This window comes from Notechis scutatus, chromosome 3 (assembly GCF_049901735.1).
Source record: "Notechis scutatus isolate UNSWTSFEM ecotype Mainland chromosome 3, rNotScu1.2, whole genome shotgun sequence".
Lineage (NCBI taxonomy): Eukaryota > Metazoa > Chordata > Lepidosauria > Squamata > Elapidae > Notechis > Notechis scutatus.
In genome coordinates this window covers 186591289-186611864 of record NC_142011.1, presented here as the reverse complement: position 1 = coordinate 186611864, position 20576 = coordinate 186591289, and the positions used below count along the sequence as shown (strand labels likewise).

The following is a 20576-nucleotide window of genomic DNA, read 5'->3' as shown; positions in this document are numbered from 1 at the left end:
CAGCTGGACTTTGCCCTTCCCCAGTTTCTTCCAAAGTCACCGGAGCCACACTCCCACTCCCTGTCAGCTGCTCGGCCTCCCCCTTGGAATCAGATTCTGACAGGAGCATGACAGGTATTCTTAACAGCAGTAGAAATCAAACACACACAAGATACTCAGCAGCAGACCAGACAAACCAACATATATTAGTGGTTTGGGCTTTTTTTTACATTTACATCACTTTTGTATGAACGTTAGCTATGTGTGTGCACAATCACATTTTGATGCTATCTCACAACATTCTATCTGCTTTCTTTTTGCAGACCATACATGTTAGTCCATCTACACAAAGGCAAACATCTTTATAAAATTCTTTAAAAGAAAACATTAGCAGCTTATCTTCCAGGCAGTTAGGCAATGATATGAAAGGAGAGATATACACGTTTTTCCTTGTATCTGGACTTTGTGATCTGTGTCTCGCTTGAGGATAAATTCAACACAAAATGTTCATGTGCAGCTCTGCCTGCAGTTTCAGAGCTAACATATCCTGTTTTAATCCAGATTAGTTAAGACCTGTGGGGACCCAGCAACCCCATGACTGGTTATATTTGAAGATAATTAGGCTGTGGTGGTATGAGGGGAGAGTGGTGGTGGGGAATGTCATAAGAGAATCCCATTGCAACTCAAATGATAATGGATTGGGCAAACAAATGTGGAATATCTTCCAGAATGAATTTTATTGAATGGATGTTCCATCTTCCATCTAATTTATTCCCCTACTTTCTGGAAAGCATGCAGATATAGGGAATCTAGACTACAATTGCATATTTCATTTGTGGCTAATTGATATAGTCTATTATTAACTAGGGCTTGTGCCAACTGCAGTTTGAATTTATCCTTAATATTGATTCTGATTTATGGCTAAACCATGGAATGACACAGAATAGCATAAGAAATTTTTTAAATAGAAATAAGATAAATATGTCAGTACCACCACCCCACCCCCTGGTTAAATGATCAGTGTATTATATTTATCTCAGTGTTAGCACTAATATTGCTATTCATGGATAAATTGTTTTTCAGCCAAATGCTAGAAAAGAAGATTTATTTGGTCGGCCAAGTCAAGGTCTCTATTCATCATCTGCCAATAGTGGGAAGTGCTTATTAGAAGTGTCCATGGATAGAAACTGTCTTGAGGTATGAATTTGTTACGTGTATTATATAATTCATTTAGCCTTTTCCCCTTTCCTTTCCTCTGTTTCTTGCTGTTGCTCTTCTGTCAAAAAAAAAAAAATCAATGCAACAGTGTGCATGCTTTCCTTCGTTCTCCACTCTCAATGAACTTCCTGAGATTGTGAGACCCTTGCCTTGACTTACAAATTTAGAAGGCAATTTTCTTTGTTCTTTATAATTGCTACTCTTACGCAAGTGCTGCCATTTTGTTTTTACCTTGTTGATTTTGATTCTTTTTTAAATACAATTTTATTTAAGATTATAATTGCAATAATGAAAAATAATACAGAATAAAAGAAAGAAAAGAAAAAAAGGAAAAATGCAAAGGAAAAATTTAAAGAATAGAAAGAGAAAGAAAAGTAAGAATATAGTAAAGAAAAAGAAGATATAAAGAAGTGACTTCACCTTCAACATACGTTAAACAGTTTTAGTACTTTTTCATCTCCTCTTAATATGCAACTTACGATGATCACTTCATTCCATGTCCCACCTCTTTATCTAGAAAAAAAATCCATAAAGCATCATCATTTGAATCCTGGTATCATAAAAGGCCCGTTAAGATTTGCCAGAAATAATAACATATAAATTTTAATCTGGATCAAATGAACAAAGTATTTGTTGTGGACCCAAAGGATTTTAATAACTAATAATTAGTTAATAAGCAATTTCTGCCTTGCGGTCTCCTTTGAGGAGCAACTTCTGGAGCACTTGTGAGCAAAAAAAAAAAATACTTTCCATCATACATTGGTTTTAATAAGTTTCAAAATGCTGTTTTGAAATACTGTATGCCACTGTGATTATGTATGTTCAAGTTGTCAATTCTTAGCAACTCGTAGAAACATTTTCTAAGTTGGATTTTTCAGAACTATATTGAGGAATATGTCCTGAAAGTGTATGACATTATTTCAAAAGAATTTTAATGTCCTTTTCATTTAGGTTCTTCCAACCAAGATGTCCTATGCAGCCAATTTAAAAAATGTGATGAGCATGCAGTATCGGCAGAAGAAAGAAGAAGAACAAAATGTGCCATCAGAAGAATCAGAAGGTTCAAAACCGGGGCCGTCAGCACACGATCTTGCAGCACAACTGAAAAGCAGTTTACTGGCAGAGATTGGGCTAACTGAAAGTGAAGGACCTCCTCTAACATCCTTCAGGTAGCATAGTTTAAAGAAGATGTAAAGATGTAACTTTCAATGAGGTTATGGAAGTTTTCTGGCTGGGGAATTCTGGGAATTGAAGTCTTGAGTTAGATGGCAAAAAGAAAGAACAAGTGACATCTATGCATTCTAGTAGGTAGTTCCAGGATTAATAGAGATTTCTCTCTGTGGCTGTTGAGCAGCTATAGATCCTACTGTCTTTCTAATGTAGAGAAAAGGTCTGCATCTTCCTGCAGCGCAGCACATAGTCTGGGCTTGGGAGGAATTGAAATAGGTAAGCTGAAGTGAGGCATTTCTAAAAGCAAAATAGACTTGTCCCAACATAAGAGAATTCAAGACTTACAGCAGAGAAAAAACAAGTATGAGGATAGAGGAATCTTGAAATTCTGAAAATCACAGGATGCATATACATATTGTGTATCTGTGGGAGTATAAAAAGGAAGGGAAAGATTATGTCTGAGGAGGAGAAAAAACATGCTTTATTATTAGCTGCCAACAGATAATCATCAGTATAAAACAGGTTCCCTGCCCAGTTTGTTCTCTTTCCTGCCTACACAATTAAACAGTTTACTTCCTTTTTTAATAATAACGCTATGAACACAATTTTTAGAACAAGGTTTGAAAGCAGAAGTTAAAAGAACTGGTTGAATTTTCAACAAGAGACTCTTCCACAGTTCAGGTTTGATTTGGCAAGCAATTTTGAATTGCAGCTTAGTTTGCCAATGAATTGGGTGGCAGGAATAGTAATTTCTTGAATATTATTTATTTTCTTGCTTGTGTTAGAATACACCTTGATCTGACTTGTAGGATAAACATTTCATTTATCGTGCTAGAAAGAGAAGAATTTTGGGATAGATAAAAGTGATTGCCTTCTTGATTTGTTGTTTATATTTTTGTTTCACAGGCCACAGTGTAGCTTCATGGGAATGGTAATTTCTCATGATATGCTGCTTGGACGTTGGCGTCTTTCTCTAGAGTTATTTGGGAGGGTATTCATGGAAGATGTAGGAGCAGAACCTGGATCGGTATGTTTTTGTTTGTCAATAGAAGGGCCACTTGGTTGTATTGTGGGATTTTTCTTCTATTAATGCATACATTATCTTTGTAGATCTTGACTGAATTAGGTGGTTTTGAAGTGAAGGAATCAAAATTCCGCAGAGAAATGGAAAAGCTGAGAAATCAGCAGTCTAGGGATTTAACATTAGAGGTAATGAACATGATCTTTCTTATTTTAGTTTGATTTAAAAGATGGCTTGCAGTGGAATATCCTGTTTTTCATTTCAGCATTTAGAGTATAAAATTGATCTAACCATCCCAAATCATTTCAGAGAAAGTGACAGAATAGATTTCAGAATAGGTGTGATGACCCAGAGTGTAACACAAATGTAACAGAATCCAAAATGTAAATAAATGTCCTTTAATGCCTCCACCTTCGCCACACTGTTCAATAATTCTCAGTTGGAGATAAAACATACTCAAAAATAGTCTTCAAACGAAAGCAATACAGTCCAAACTTATACTAGTCTCTCCAGCTGCAACCAATGAGGAGGATCATGGCCACTTCCTCTCTCGTAAGTCAAGCTGTTGCCTTCTCTTTCCTCCCTGCATGTCCTAGGATGCAGAAGGGATGGGCCTGGCTCTTCTTCTGACTGCCCAGCCAGCCTCTGCCCTTCCCCAGCCTCTTCCACAACTTCCGGAACCACACCTCCACTCCCCGTCTGGCTGTTCCTCCTCTCCCTCAGAGTCGACTCTTACCAAGGGCATGACAATAGGTAGACTCTAGGGAGGTAAAAGAAATCTGCCAGATTTCTGTGTGAGTTAATTAGCAAGATCTGCCATAATGGATTCCGCCAGATTATAGAAAGTGGTATTGAATGGAGTCTGGTTTTTTTTTTTGGAAAGTAAGTAATCTGCATATGCACACACATAGTCAGCATTAAAACTAGTTAGCCAAGGAAAAAAATGTGTTAGAAAAAGAATTTGGGGGGATTCGTATCACAAATTACACATGTATACAAAAGTTCTGTATATCAGAAAAATTACCAATAAAAGTTATAAAATTATTAATTTTTTAAAATAAAAACTTGGTAGACTAAAATACTGTTCTATATTAAAAGACAGTAAAGCAGTTATCTAGCCATTAGAAACATAGCTGAAAGCCAATTTAAGTCAGTGAGAAGATAGATTTGATGATAATGCCACTGAGACTACATGAATTCTGGTTTTGTAGGGTTGCATGTGGGTATTTTTCACAGTATTAAAAATTGGTTAGGATGTTAATTAAATTAGAAACTCTGAGGAAGGTGGACAATGAATAAAACAAATAAACATAAACCTCTCAAGCCATATTTTGCATTTCATCAAGAAATACTAGTCAACAATATCAGAACACCATTAAGCTATGTATGGCAGGGGTGTCAAACGCATTATGTTCCAACCCTAATGCAGCCCTTCATTTCATTGAGGGCTGCATCAGGGTTGTGTTTGACCTTGGGGGGGCTGGGGTAGGTATGGCCAGCCCGACATCATCCATGTTGGGGGCGTCTATGGTGGCCTGAGCGCTCTAGCAGGGAAAGTGGACTCCCAAGGCTCCGTTTGTGGCTGCGATGGCCTCCTACAGCCCTCTGTCAGTCAAAACGGAGCTCAGGAGGGCCATATGCAGCCTTCCTCAGCTCCATTTTTGTTGGCAGAGGCACTGCAGCCCAGTCCTTCACTGTTTCCAGCACAGCCCCTGGGCCTTGAGTTTGACACCCCTGATGTATAGTATTCTCTATAGTAGCTGAGCCACTTTGTTCTGTGCTACTTCCAGATTTAAAATCTTCTGAGAATAGAGAGCCAGTTTGATCTAGTTGTTAAGGTATCAGGATAGAAAGTGGGAGCTATGAGTTCTAGTCCTTCCTTAGCCATGAAAGCCTGCTGGACGACCTTGGATTACTCACTTTCTCAGTCCAATTCATCTCACAGGGTTGTTGTTGTGGGGAAAATAGAAGGAAAGTGTGTTGTACATATCTGCTGCCTTGAGTTATTTGTAAAAATAATAAAGGCAGGATAGAAATAAATAAATAAAATTATAATTGATTCTCAGCTATATATTTTGGAAGGACCAAGCAAACCAAAAAGTTCAAACTACATGTACATAGTAACTCAAGAGTAATTGAATCAATATGTGACAGTCTCAGTTGAGAATAAGTTAGCTGGATTTGGGGTATTTCAAAATGGAATTTTTATTATATTTTCTTCATTGATTTTGTTAATGGTATCTTGGGAGATCCTAAGCTGAGGAAGTTTGTTGTTCAGCCTTAATAGCATTGATTTCTAATCTTTTAAAATATCATTTCTTGACATGATATTTATTATTACACTGCATGACTTTTTATGTTAAGGAAAAATACTGAAACAGTACTAATGATGCAGTTTTAATACCTTGAATCTGATATCACCTTAGTGATCTTCTAACCCATATTCCTCTGATTCTTTTACTGAAACAGCTCATGGACAGCTCATGGCATTCTTAATTACAGTCATATCAAGTTCCTGAATAATTATTTAAATGCGGCTACTAAGATATATTAATGAGATATTGGGCAGACTTTGAGAGGGAGTATAACCATATAGCACCAGTGTTTGTTCTTCCCTTTTCTTCAGAAGTTTAAGCTCTTATTCTGATATGTCTGCTAGGTTGATCGGGATAGAGACCTTCTGATTCAGCAAACAATGAGGCAGCTCAACAATCACTTTGGTCGAAGATGTGCTACCACTCCAATGGCTGTCCACAGGGTAAAGGTTACATTTAAGGATGAACCAGGAGAAGGCAGTGGTGTGGCACGAAGCTTTTATACGGCTATTGCACAAGCCTTTTTGTCAAATGAGAAACTGCCAAATCTAGATTGTATTCAAAATGCCAACAAGGGGACACATACAAGTAGGTATCCCAAAGAATATGCTTTGTTTGCTATTTTAAGATGGATGCATTTGGCAAAGAGAAGGACAAAAGGGTATGCTGTAGTATAGTGAGACGTTTTTAATGGTCAAATTAAGGATCTCAGTTGTCTTGCAATATTGTTCCACACACTTGATACAATTGTCCTATGTGCACACAAAAACAAAATCTTACTTGTAGAATGGAATGCAGATTTCTGCACAATCAGTTATAGAAGAAAGTTTTACCAAATAAGGAAAAGAGAAGGAAATTTATCAGAATTTCCCCATATTTCATGTGTATTGTTTTGGAATAAAAGGGTCACCCCTCTGCTGCTAAGAGATTTATTAGTAACATTCAGCATAGAAGAAATACCAAAGGAAGAATAAGAAAAAAAGAAACAATGTTATGGAGGGAAATTTACGTAGTCTATTTCAGTTACATGTATTTGGGCCTACCATTCATTTAGAAATCGTTTGAAATTAGAGTGGCATTGGAAAAAAGTAACATATGGACAGTCCTCGCAGTTTAACTGTCATAGCATCGTCACAGTCACATAATGAAATTTTGGGTGCTTGGCAGCTGGCATGTAGTTGCGACAGTTGCAGCATCCCAGGGCTGTGTGATTGCCTTTTGTGACCTTCTCAGCTGGCTTCCAAAAAACAAAGTCAATGGGAAAAGCCAGATTTTTATAACGATATGATTCACTTAACAACTGCAGTGATTGGTTAACAACCATGGTGAAAAAGGTTGTAAAAATTGGCCAGGATTAATTTAACTACCTTGCTTAGCAACAGAAATTTTGGTCCCAGTTGTAGTCATAAGTTGAGGATTAACTATATTGTAAAGGCCTTGAGAATCAATAACATTTTGAAGCAAGGAAGGATTCACAAATAAGGTTGGCATCCCGTCACATTTTCTCCTGCAGTATATTATATTTTTTGAACTAGTGTTAAAGTCTTCTAAAATATTGCTTAGAGTGGGGAGATAAAATTAGATGAAAAAGTGTGATTGCATCATTCTTAAATCTTTTGTAAAAATATTCCAAACTACAATTGTGTATTCTTCTTCCTCAGGGATAGATCTCACAGTTCATGATTCTTTGTATTAGTTATGATTCTTATAGGAAAAACTCCGTGTAAACTTGACTGTCTCTTCAGGTCTAATGCAGAGATTACGGAACAGAGGGGAGAGAGATCGAGAAAGGGAGCGGGAGAGAGAAATGAGGAGAAACAGTAGTGGGTTGCGAACTGGTTCTCGAAGAGACAGAGACAGGTAAGTTGTCCCCCTAACATACAAATTTTGCTCAGAGAATTTTCTGGTGTAAATTTCTAGTAGTAGGGAACAGGATAGCACGTTAGAACAGGGTGTGTACCTCACAAGGATTCAAAATGTTTTAAGGAAAAACATAAACAAGACGTTCTGCTTTGCATTGAAGTACAAACAAAAGGTGGAGTAGAGACCGTTTTAATTTTCTTAACACAGCCCCACAATTCAATGTCTTGGTCATATGTGAAACAACAATAATTTCTGATAACGTCTGTGTGTATTTTTAAAGGGATTTTAGGAGGCAGCTGTCCATTGACACCAGACCTTTTCGACCTGCCTCTGAAGGAAATCCTAGTGATGACCCTGATCCTCTTCCAGCACATCGACAGGCCCTGGGTGAAAGACTTTATCCCCGTGTACAAGCAATGCAACCTGTGAGTCTGGGTCTCTCTACTTGGGGAGGGCATTATCATTATCATTATTATTATTTATCATTATCATCTCTTTTATTCATTAAACATGAAACTCAGTCAACTGAACATGTAAAAATGTATCACAAATACCAGTGACTGGTGCTAATGGTTGATACAGGTTGCTGCCAGCATCCTAGGTATCAACCAAGTATCTTCTTAAAATATACGATGTTCCGAGTAGCGCAGTTTTTTGCAGTTCCACTGGTGTTATTTCAGGAAACTGCAGTTTCTTGATGTGTTTTGTAAAATTCTTGGACATGGTACCAAGTGCCCCGTATCACGGTTACATGTTTCATCCATAACTGTGTAGTTTCGATGGCCAGGTCGTGGTATTTCGTGATTTTTTTTCCAGTCTTTTTCTTCGACTCTGGCATCTCCCGGTACAGCAATATCCATAAATTGTACGCTTTGGCCCTCAACAACTGGCGTGTTGTGTTCCAAATGCCAATCTGTCTGTATTGAAAAGTCCCATGATCTTCACCGTCTCATTCTCAACAACCTTCTCCACTTTATATTCCCATGACATCATCATCAATCATCATACAAAATATTCTAACCTGTTTTATTTGAGGGTTTTACAGTCTCCTTGGATGTTTCCTAATCTATTTACTGACATTGGTTTCGAACATGCTATGATAACAAGACTTACTGTATATACAGTATAAGCCTAGTTTTCAGCCCAATTTTGTGCTGAAAAATCCCTCGCTTATACTCGAGTCAGATTCCCTCTGAAAAATGGTGTGGAGTCGCTGCCGCCGGCAGGACTCCCAACAGCCCAGCCGGGAAGGGAAAGGCAAAAGCGCTTGCCCTTCCCAAGGCGGCGGACTGGGACCGCTCCGCGGCAGTGACTCAACAGCCGCCGGGAAAGGAAAGGCAAAAGCGCTTTGCCTTTCCCTTCCCGAGCGGCGGGACTGGGGCCGTGCCGGCGGTAGTGACTCCTGACTCAGGGGGCCTCCGAGGGAGGAAGAGAGTGACTCCTGCCTCCGCTGTCATCATCATCTTCTTCTTTGGGTTAGTGAATCAATTAAACCTTTCATGATAGTGAGATCGTTTCCCAAATTAATTATTTTTATTTTTGAAATTTACCAGTAGCTGCTGCATTTCCCACCCTCGCTTATACTGAGTCAATAAGTTTTCCCAGTTTTTTGTGTAAAATTAGGTGCCTCGGCTTATATTCGCGACTTATACTGATATATACGGTACTTAATATGACACAATCTGTAGCAGAATGTATATTTATTTAATGAATATATATAGCTACAATATAAATAATTTTAGACGTTAGACAATATAAATAATTTTTAAACCTAAAGAAAACAACCTTTTTCATGTATGAAAAAAGATCCACATTTGGAGGAGCTACTTTTTTTAATAATTAGGTCAGCATTCAATGCAAAGACTGCATTATCTTATGTGTCGCATATAGATTACATGCCTCCTCTGGGCAAGACCCAAGACCACTCCCATCCCAACCTACCTGCCATCCTTTCTTCTGAATGCCAAGTTAATGGCTATTAAGTTTGAAAAAGGCTCCAATTGGAAATCTGGAGGGAATTTTTTATTGCTGCACAAAAGATCAGAAGTGCTGAGAAGGATGGCTGTAAGCTGAAACTGGAAACAAGCAAGCCTAAATACAGAAGCATTGACAGATACCTAGTAAAGATCCAAGGCTGGAACAGAATTTGTTCTGAGTCTGAATCTGTTAGATTAATTTGCTTATTGGACTGTGATTGGGATAAACTCTAGAAAAATAATTCTTCCACATTTTCCATATTGTTTGAATTCAGAATAAATTATATTTTACTATCTGGATTTGTTCTTCCTATGTCTAGAATAGAGGTTTCCTGGAGCCAAATCCCATCCCATATATTCCATGGTTCTCTCTCCATAATTTTAACATAGTGGGAAGCAGATAGTAGATTTTTTTTCTGCCTATCTAAGGATAATAATTAGGTAGAGGGGAAAATCTAAACATTGGGAAATAAATATAAATCTACATCTTTTCAGGCATTTGCAAGCAAAATTACAGGCATGCTATTGGAATTGTCACCTGCGCAGCTGCTTTTGCTATTAGCAAGTGAAGATTCCCTTCGAGCAAGAGTGGATGAGGCTATGGAGCTCATCATTGCACATGGCAGGTAATTTAACATTAATGATAATCAAAGCATGCTTGTGATTTCAACTGTGGTAATGATTAGCTTCTGAGTTCCTAAAGAAGTCTACCTCCTCTATATTTATAAACAATGGCTGAAAACTCACCCCAAATTTTGGATACAACATCTGGTATTACACAAAATTTTAGATCTTTTTGATAGTGGAAGGGGCTCTTTTATTCTATCATAAGAGGCATCCACAGCATGCAAAAATGATGAAATATGTATTGGGACATTATGACACAAACTCTTCTCGTTACGTACTTGGGTGCGGTGTGTAACACAATCACAGAAAGGCAACATTGGTTCTTAATCTGTTTTATTGTCATCTTGCCTTCCCTTAGCATCTGAGTCCACTAGTTGTGTTGTGATGCTATGTTTAGAGATTCTAACGGGGGTATTTGAAATTTCTGCAAGAAGTGGAGAACGCACTGTAGGTGTGATAAATAATGCATTGAAATCCCAACAGATTTCAATGCATTCTATGAGAAATATGAATAGCACAATTTCTGCTGATTGCTGCTTTTCTGTCTCTTATCTGTAAACATTATATTGGCTCAATGTAATTGGTTTTATTCTTTTCAAAGGGAAAATGGAGCTGATAGCATTCTAGACCTTGGCTTGTTGGATTCTTCTGATAAAGTACAAGTAAGAAACATTTGTAGACACTGCCTTTATTAATTTACTGTTTAAAGATGTCTGAAATGTCTAAAATAGAGAAATGTATTTACCAAGAATATTCTTTTACTTACATACATGGGACTGGAAATCATATGCATTCCCAGAGTCACCAAATTAAATAACAACTATAAAAGATTATAGTCTCAAATTCCATGAAGTCATGCCAGTTGGAGTTCTGAACAAGAAACACTACACTGCAGCATATTATTGCAACTTGCTCTTGTAACTTACAGCCTCAGTTTTGTCATGGAAATTGATCATATAGCTAGTCCTTGTTTACTGATTGCCTCATTTAGGAACCATTCACATTTTGGGCAATGATGAAAAAATAATTTTATGATCAGTCCTCACATGTACAACCTTTGTAGATCTATAAAACAAAGGAAAATTGAAATAAAATTATAAGCACAATTGAAATTTCACTTAGCCACTGCTTAAAGATCAAGTTTCTTGTCCTATTCATGATCGCTAAGTGAGAAGTATCTGGAAGAGTTTCTATGCTCAGAAGTGGTCTCATTTACTCATCTTAGTCTTATACCTAGAAAAGCAGGTAGCATAAGATCAGCTATATTCTGTATTAAGATGAAAAAATGTCTCTGGGTTGATATGTAGTGAACTCATTCAGACATTTTTCTTCTTAGTTTCATTTCAAAGTATTTGCATGCTACCTCTCTACAAATTACTGTTCCTTTGTTCTTTCCTTTTGTTGAATTGATAAGAGCATACAAGCTAAAACCTTTTTTGGGGGGGTTGCATACCTGGAAACTAGTTATTAGAAAGAAATTAAACTATTCCTTTTAGTTTTTATTTGCTTGAAGAGATGACATACACAGAACTAAAGTACAGTCCGTATTTTAGAAACTGCTAGATAACCACATATATATATATAACCACATATATAACCACATATATATATTATTCAATTAGCTTTAGGATTTGTTTAAATCACCTTTTGAATTGTGTATTTTGAATGCACAGTTCAGTACTAAAGAAGTCAGTTGTTAACAGAGAAACATCAAACATTGTTTTTATTTCTATTGTGCATTTCTTTTAAAAAGGAAAATAGAAAACGACATGGTTCTAGTCGTAGCGTTGTGGACATGGAATTAGATGATACAGATGATGGTGATGATAATGCACCACTGTTTTATCAACCTGGAAAACGTGGCTTTTATACACCGAGGCCAGGCAAAAATACAGAAGCCAGGCTGAATTGCTTCAGAAATATTGGGAGGTAAAATATCCTCTAGACAATGAATTGCTTTCTGAGAGAAAAACAATATGAAATGCATATGTGATAGTAAATGTAATAAGATTGGGATTTTCAATCAAAATTTGAATATAATGATTCTTTTGTTTCTCTAATACTTCTATTTTGGTATTGTTAAAATTTTCTGTTAAAGTATTAATTGCTTTCTACTGATTTTCAGAATTCTAGGGTTGTGCTTGCTGCAAAATGAACTATGTCCAATTACATTAAATCGACATGTAATAAAAGTTCTTCTTGGCAGAAAGGTAAGCACCTCTTAGTGATTTAGCATAGGGTTGCTTCATTATTTGATGAAATTTGTCTTCAGCTAAAAATGTAGGGCATTGCTCCCATGACCTCCATCCTTCTGTTTAAAATGTTTGTTCCCTTTCTTAATGTCAGATACTTTATCCAGAAAAGGTAAGAATATTTCAAAAAGTTCAATTCTGGGCGTAAATGCGGATCTACAAATAAGGTACCAAGTGATTTTTGTGTGTGTATGAAATCATTGTAGCCTATCTCCTAAGCCTTTTCATAATCCTCTAAGCCAGGGGTGTCAAACTGGCGGCCCGAGGGCCGGATATCACGCACAGGTCATACCCACCCCAGCTTCATGAAGGGGAAAAATGTGCGATACATCATGTGACAGCAACATAATGTCATGAGTTTGACACTGCTCTAAGCAGAAAATTCATCAGACTGAATTAAGCCATTATTTTTAAAACAAAACAACTTTTTTTAATCTGCTGGAAGTCACAAACTCAGATGGTCATCAACCCAAAACAGAAGTAACAATCAATCTGAGAAGTAACCCATGTCCATATACCCTTTTGTGCTTATATTGTGATTTATTTAATTTTTGACCAGATTGTGGAAATGAGCATAGATATGAGAATATTAGTTGGAAAATCTTATAAAATCCCCAACAATAAGCTTAACTGCACTACCTGTACAATGAAACATGAGTAAATTTTAATGATTACTTTTTATTTTCAGGTTAACTGGCATGATTTTGCCTTTTTTGATCCGGTTATGTATGAGAGTTTACGGCAGCTCATCCTCGCTTCTCAAAGCACAGATGCTGATGCAGTTTTTGCAGCAATGGACTTAGCTTTTGCGATAGACCTGTGCAAAGAGGAAGGTGGAGGACAGGTAGGCCCAAATTCCTGTCTTTAATGTTACTTCCTCAGAATCTCATAATCAGTAGATAGTAAGCAAGACTAAGATGAATAAGTGATGGTTGGGAAGTCTTCAATAAGCTTTTTAAAATGATTCTGTGTTGCATTATTTTTTAGGTTGAACTTATCTCCAATGGTGTAAATATACCAGTCACTCCTCAAAATGTATATGAATATGTACGTAAATATGCAGAACATAGAATGTTAGTAGTTGCAGAACAACCTCTACATGTAAGTGATGTGAAATCTTCTTGGAATTTGATGCACCTTTTCTTAGTACTGTTCTGTAATCTGTAAAAAAATATTGGGTTGAATTGATAGATACAAACTTTTAAGCCATTCGTGAAATACCAGGTTTCATAAAACATTCAGAAAATCTGTCACAGAAATACTTCTCTTAGTATGAGCAGTAACCTGTGTGAAATTCAGAATTAACATAGTAAATACTGCTCTTCCTCCTGATCCAGTTCTGAATAAGGGTGAACAAATCTGCCAATTTACCATTTGATTCTTAATTTTTCTGCAATTCTGTTTCTGGAAAAAAAATTGTACTCATTCTCAGTTAAATTTGGACTGGCTTTGATAGCTGAACCAACACTGTGATAGCTAATATTCTGCTTCTCTGTGAGCCCAGTTTCCCAGAATAGCTCTCTTGAGATTTAGAACAATTCCAGCTGGTCCCTTGATTCCAGAACATAAAATAGTAATTTCAGGGAAATGTGTAGAGGACATCACATATACATACACCCCTCTACTTTACCTCTGGCTCTGGATGACATGAAGCAAAGGATTATTCTGGGAAGGTGTTGCTGCAGTTCGTGACAAGAACATGGTATCACAGCAAGGGATCTTGAGTTGCTTTGTAACCCAGCAGTGTACATTTGAGTGCTAAAATTCTATTTCTGGTGGCTTTTTCAGGCAATGAGGAAGGGTCTGTTGGACGTACTCCCAAAGAATTCATTAGAAGACTTGACAGCAGAGGATTTCAGGCTTCTAGTTAATGGATGTGGTGAAGTTAATGTGCAGATGCTAATCAGCTTTACTTCGTTCAATGATGAGTCAGGTATAATATATTTGATTATAAGTTGCACCATAATAAAATTCTGATCAGTATCATTGATTAAAAAATAAAATGTTTTATAAGTTTTGTAGGGTTATCCAATGTTGTATAAGCTAGCCTATTTCATTCCTCTAGAGAAGATGTGAAAGGGATCTAGTGGGAATTTGTTTTGTCACTAGTGTCCATTCTTCTGCGGGATGGAAACAGCTGTGTGTAATCCATACATACTAGTGCTTCTTGGTTGTATTTATCCTGTGCCCATTGGGGAACTTCTTCACAAATTAAAAATGATACTTCAGGGTTATTTCTTTCAGATACGATGTTTGGATTTTTTTTGAAAATTTGAGACTTGATCACTTGCTTAATGCAAAATGTAATTTATAATGAACATTGTATTACTGATCAACTAAAGAGTGCTGTTGAATCATACTATTTCAATAGCATTTAATACATGGTTAAATATATACTATATTTAGATTAATTCACTTTTGAAAGCAATACTGTGCGGTATCTGCTTTTAATATTCTTTTATTTCATTTTGAATAGGAGAAAATGCTGAGAAACTTCTGCAGTTTAAACGATGGTTTTGGTCCATAGTAGAGAAGATGAGTATGACTGAAAGACAAGATTTAGTAAGTATTATTTCTTTTCCTTGGGGCTAATTCATACATTTGGAGTATCTAATTGTTAAATTCCTTTAAAGCTTTGAAAAGTTTAAAAACACATTATTCTCAGTTACATATTATTATTCAGTTTTTTTCTCATGATTTATTCCCCTTACACTTTAGATTCAGAATTTCTTTAAAATGAAGTCCTGAGATTGCATTGCAAACTTTTGAAAGTGAGGGAATTTGAATGGCTATTTGAGATATGACATGGATTTTCCATGGAAACTGAAAAAATGTAAATGACAAATAAGTAGTCCTTGAAAATACTTAGAAGGTAGATGTTTTGCTTCCCACTTTTGTATTTTGTCCAGGCCAGGTCTGTAGAGAAGATTAGTGTTGTTGTCACAAAAAAATAATAGTAGAGTGTGTCAATAAATTTGCTGGAATCTTATACATTTACCATGTGAATAGAAATTCCTTTATTTGTGGAAATCAAAAGTAATGTTAAGAATCAGATCCTAAGAAGCATTAATGAAATGATGGGTCTCATTCGTAAGACTGTATAGTTCCTATAGTTCCAGTTAAGTGCATTTAACTTAAATTACGGAAACATCTAATCAGCATAAAAAGTACAATAGGTGGAAAAGGACATTCAGCCAATCTGTGGCATTTTCACCTGAATATACTACTGTACTACTTGAATGTTTACCAGTAAAGGGATTTTTAAGTCAAGAGATTTGACACAAATATTTGTTAAAAATTAAATATGTTAAGAAATTGGTAGGTGTTCATTTTAATGTCACTATATACAGATCTTCGGGTTAGGAAAAATATTAACAAAAGTGATATAGATGAAAAGCTGTTCATATAAAAATACGTTGTTTGCAAGATACTATCCATGTATATTTATTACAGGATATTATTAATATCAAAATTGGATATGAATTTGTTTAGTGAAGGATTAATATTTTTTTTAATGGCCCTCAGGTTTACTTTTGGACATCTAGTCCATCATTACCCGCTAGCGAAGAAGGATTTCAGCCTATGCCATCCATCACAATAAGACCACCAGACGATCAACACCTTCCTACAGCAAACACATGTATATCACGCCTTTATGTTCCACTTTATTCTTCTAAACAGATTCTTAAACAGAAGTTACTACTCGCCATTAAGACCAAAAATTTTGGTTTTGTGTAGGCTATTAAAAAAAAGTGTGTATTGCTGTATAATTATTACTAGCTAGATTTTTTGTAGAGTTTCCATTGTCCATAAAAGTTTATGAAAGTTAATGCTGTCATGCCCCCTCCTGTTGCTGGTACTGCAATGATAAAATGCAACATTCCCAAACAAAGTTTGCAACCTAAGGGCTGAAGAAGCAGTGGCGATGTTAGATAGTGATAATTTGCTAGTCATTAACTTCTTGGCCAAATCCAGCCAAAGATGACAGCAGAACAATATGAATTACACTGTGATTTAACTTTTTGCAAAAGGGGTGGAAATATGTCAAATGTTCTTCAAAAAAAAATTCACTGCTGCCTTTGTGGAAAGTGTTATAGAGGGAATAGGAAATTTCAAAATAAAAGATGAAGTATGTCCTGTGGTTTATTTTAACTTTTTTTAAAAAAAAAAGAAAAAAATGGTGTTTAAGTTTGTGGTTGGCTGCAGTTGTGCATCATGTATATTGAACTTGTAAAAAGTTCTTGCCAGTTAGAGCTAAGAGTTGAAATCATTCACGTTTGCTTACAAAAACCACTGCCATTGCAATTTTGTCTGCTTGCACTGGACTCTGGCACAATAAATACCACCATTAATGTTTTGCATGTAGTCTGTATAACCTTAGTGAGATTCTTTTTGTACTCAAGAAGGAAGCCAATGCACAGTATTTAATCGTTTACAATCAACATTTTGTATCCCTCTTTCTTTGAGCATTCAGTTAGGAGGCTTATACCTCCAGCTCAAATCCAGATACTTGTTCTGCTGTGTCTCAAGCTGGTTAAATTTTCAGCCTAGGCACTACCTGGTAACTGTAAAATGTTTATAAGATCATGATTATTTGAAGGTACATTTTGAAAAAAAAATTTAATGTTCGTGAGCAGCTTAACTACTTTTGTATCTAGCCTTTTTTAAGTATCTTGTTACAGTTTTTAATAAATTACAGTCATACTGAAAAAAATAGTTTTTATTTATGTGACCTGTACATTTTAGTTGCTACTGCACATCACAGTTATCTATTAAGTTATTTGTAAGTGAATAAAACTACTCTTCCTCTTCAGTTAAAATAGAAGCAGTTCAGTCTGCATTTTAGTTAGCAGAAAAGTTTAAGATGGCCTGATCCAACAAAGTATAATCTTTTCATCAGATATAGCTTACACAGCACAAAAATGTTTGCCAAATGCATTGTGGTGCACATACAAAATGCTATTTTTATTGGAGCATTTTAGTGCATAATATTTCAGTATATTAAGATCCTATTTAGTTGAGCACTAATATATTGTAGGAAAGGGGAAGATTCTTTGTTATTTTACTCTTACCATCTCATAGTCAGGAATTCCTCATAATTTGTTAATTCTCTTTTCTGTGGGGTTTTGGCGGGGGGGGAGAGAATTGCACATCATTAAGAACTTGCCTGAATTTCTGCCAAAATGGACCACCTCTTCTCTTTCTCTATGCCAACAACTTTCATGCCTCTTTCTGCCTTAGCTTGAAAATAGCATCCTGCTTCTGTAGAGAATCTATTGTTTTGGCAGGCACTCTAGCAGTGCAAATCTAACTGTAACCTCTTTTAAATAAAGACTGAAGACTGTTCTGTTAAAAGCTGACTGTGCCAGGCTTACTCGGTTTTTAAAAAATTAAATAGCAGATGCTTTATTTTTTCCCCTTGCACACTTTGATGAAATCATTCTTTCTGAATGACAGCCCTTTTAAGGATAAGGATGGAATTTTTCATGTTTGGCATAGAATTCAGGTTGTTTTTGAATTTGATACTTGGCTTATATAGCAAGTTTCATAATGTCTGAGCCTCTTGCATTCTGTAATTAAAAATGCTACCTACCTCACAGAAGAGTTGAGGCATAATAAATTTAATATTCTCCGAAGCCCTTTTAGGAAAGGCTGTGTATATTGTAAAATATTGTTATATATAACCTGTGTATATCTAGCATATCCCTATGTTATATGTATAGCTCTGTATATAACACAATTGTTTTACAACAGTCACAGCAGAATACATTACAAAAATTCATAAGGCCTATACAATAGTACACAAACAATACTTTGTTGTTACTCTAATGCCAAGGGGAAAGCTAGAATGATTAATGTTGTAGTCATTGACTCAAAATGTGTATGTAGCTATATAAATAGCTTTTCTCTGTATATTTGAACATTATCAAGCTTTTAATAAGAAATGCTTATTAAAATTGTACACCGCATTACTGTGTGGCTTAAATTAGTTTCTTTTAAATATATGGCAAGAAAAATCATAGGAAAGTTTTCCAATAGTGTCTTGAATTTTACTTAACTTTTGATAATCATATTCTTTTAAAAGCTGGATTTTGGTTACTTTTTTCCCTCAGAAGCTACTGAGCGAAACGGTCTTGAAATCATGACAATTGAGTTGCTGTGGTAACCCTTTAAAGTCCTTTGGGACTTTCTTGAGAAGACAGAACAAGGTTATTCTGTACATCTGTTAATTAGCACCACTGTCTATTGATCAGGCCAGCTTTTTATTTTTGCAAGAAACAGATAAAATATGAAATGGTGAAACGTATGTAGATTTATGAACAATTAAAAACCCTTATTTAATCTGGTTGTTAGCACTATGTATACGTTTAACATGGCATATCTGTCAATATTACTATCTGTCAGAGATAGCATGAGTGCTGCCACTTGTTCCAGTTAACATTTCGGAAGTTGGAGGCAGCTGAAGATCAATCATCAAGCTAGTTTGTGGGTAATCCTTTAGACACTATCCTAAGTTTTGTTATGCTTTATAAATAAACCAATACTTGAATTGTTCAAGCCACAGGTGAGGTACTAATAATGCTTGTTATTACTGATGAAATTTGTTTAGGGTTTCCAATTCCTAGTTAGTTTAATGGCTATATCCTAATTGAACTGTACCTATTAAATAGTCTTAAAAAGCCCCATTTACTTCATGCCATCATTAGCCTATCTACTTTATTTGGTTCAAATAGTTTTTTTAGTCTGGTAAAAATAAATGCTTTATTCCCAGTTTTCCAAGAAATCTAAATAGAAAAAGACTGACCAGATAAGCAAAATAAGGTATTTAAGCCTCTGAAGGCACTTTATTGTAGCAATAGAGTCATATCTTTTACAGTTATAATTTTTTGCATGTCATGTTTCATTACAATAAGAAAAAGTTTTTGTCTGTGATGCTATTTGAAGACGTGCCTATGTCTGGGCGCTCATTAAGGGTGGTGTAGAGATTGAAGTTCTTTGGATGAAGATTGGAGATATCTAAGCTTAAATCCCTGATGGAAATTTACTGAATAACTGGGAGAATCACTCTTGCTCAACCTAACCACCTTTACAGGATGGTTTCAATTGGGATAAAATGGAGATAATCATGCAAACTGCCTTGAATTCCTGAAAAGGCAAGATTAACAATAAAAATGAATTGTCAAAAATCATGCAGAACGTCTACTTGGAGGTAGAGGGGATGGATTTGGGAGGTGCAAGTTGTACATTGAAGCCTTAACATTTTAACTTTTTTTGTACCTGTTGGTAGCTGAGAAATATTTTAATATTGTTAACACATTTTCACTGCATATCCTAAAATGTTGCTATCTTCAATTAAAAATTTCTTACAATACTTAATTTCTAACAAAATTATTTAATCTGTTTAAATATTTTTCAAAACCAGTGAAACTCAATAATTTGCATTTAAAGTGGTTGAGCTTTTATACCTTTGTAAAAAAAAAAAAGCTAAGAAAAACCATTAGGTTTTGTATCCTTGGAGATGTTCTTCCTACAACCTCTGACACAAATGTTGAATTAAGTTTCTTTCAAATCAAATTGACTTCTGGTTAACTTTATGGACACATCTAACAAAATTATTGTTTTTCCTTACAATTCAGAAGTGGTTTGCTATTACCTTTTCATATTTTTTTAAAAAATCTCTCAATGTAACCAACAGTAGGTCTCCAATTCACCAGGTCTTTCAGGCAAATTATCATTTGCTGAGTGCTGGTGAACTAATAACCTAACTCTTATTTAGCACTGTAAAAGCTTTTGAAAACATATATTTAATATGTTTATTTATACAGTATTTTGCAATTTGACAGTTCGAATCTCACCAGGCTCAAGGTTGACTCAGACTTCCATCCTTCAGAGGTGGTAAAATGAGGACCCAAATTGTTGGGAGAAATATGCTGACTAAAATCATTTAGAGAGGGCTGTAAAGTTGTATATAAGTGCTATGCTATTGCTATTATATGTGGACATTCTCTTACAATTTAATTCAATCTGCAATTACTCAATACTATTTTTTAATCTAGCCTCAACCTATTTTGAAGACTGACTTCTGACATGCATATAGTTTCACATGCGTATATTTTGAGGGGAGGAAGATAAATCTCCACAATATTATGGAAGG

The 20576-nt window shown here is 35.7% G+C and overlaps 1 protein-coding gene across 10 annotated transcripts in view; it reads left to right on the top strand.

The window, feature by feature from the left end:
- UBR5 (ubiquitin protein ligase E3 component n-recognin 5) overlaps nucleotides 1-18394 on the top strand; it is an 80242-nt gene extending 61848 nt beyond the window's left edge. For all 10 annotated transcript variants that reach the window (XM_087962070.1, XM_026690148.2, XM_026690157.2 and 7 more), the window contains 16 exons: nucleotides 1063-1176; nucleotides 2149-2366; nucleotides 3274-3394; nucleotides 3478-3576; nucleotides 6048-6291; nucleotides 7449-7563; nucleotides 7847-7991; nucleotides 10038-10168; nucleotides 10771-10831; nucleotides 11923-12098; nucleotides 12295-12379; nucleotides 13110-13265; nucleotides 13409-13522; nucleotides 14210-14354; nucleotides 14898-14983; nucleotides 15947-18394. In XM_087962070.1, the coding sequence (XP_087818196.1) occupies nucleotides 1063-1176; nucleotides 2149-2366; nucleotides 3274-3394; nucleotides 3478-3576; nucleotides 6048-6291; nucleotides 7449-7563; nucleotides 7847-7991; nucleotides 10038-10168; nucleotides 10771-10831; nucleotides 11923-12098; nucleotides 12295-12379; nucleotides 13110-13265; nucleotides 13409-13522; nucleotides 14210-14354; nucleotides 14898-14983; nucleotides 15947-16159 (2223 nt within the window). In that variant the 3' untranslated portion in view covers nucleotides 16160-18394. The remainder of the gene's footprint in view (nucleotides 1-1062; nucleotides 1177-2148; nucleotides 2367-3273; nucleotides 3395-3477; nucleotides 3577-6047; nucleotides 6292-7448; nucleotides 7564-7846; nucleotides 7992-10037; nucleotides 10169-10770; nucleotides 10832-11922; nucleotides 12099-12294; nucleotides 12380-13109; nucleotides 13266-13408; nucleotides 13523-14209; nucleotides 14355-14897; nucleotides 14984-15946) is intronic.
- Nucleotides 18395-20576: the final 2182 nt, after the last annotated feature.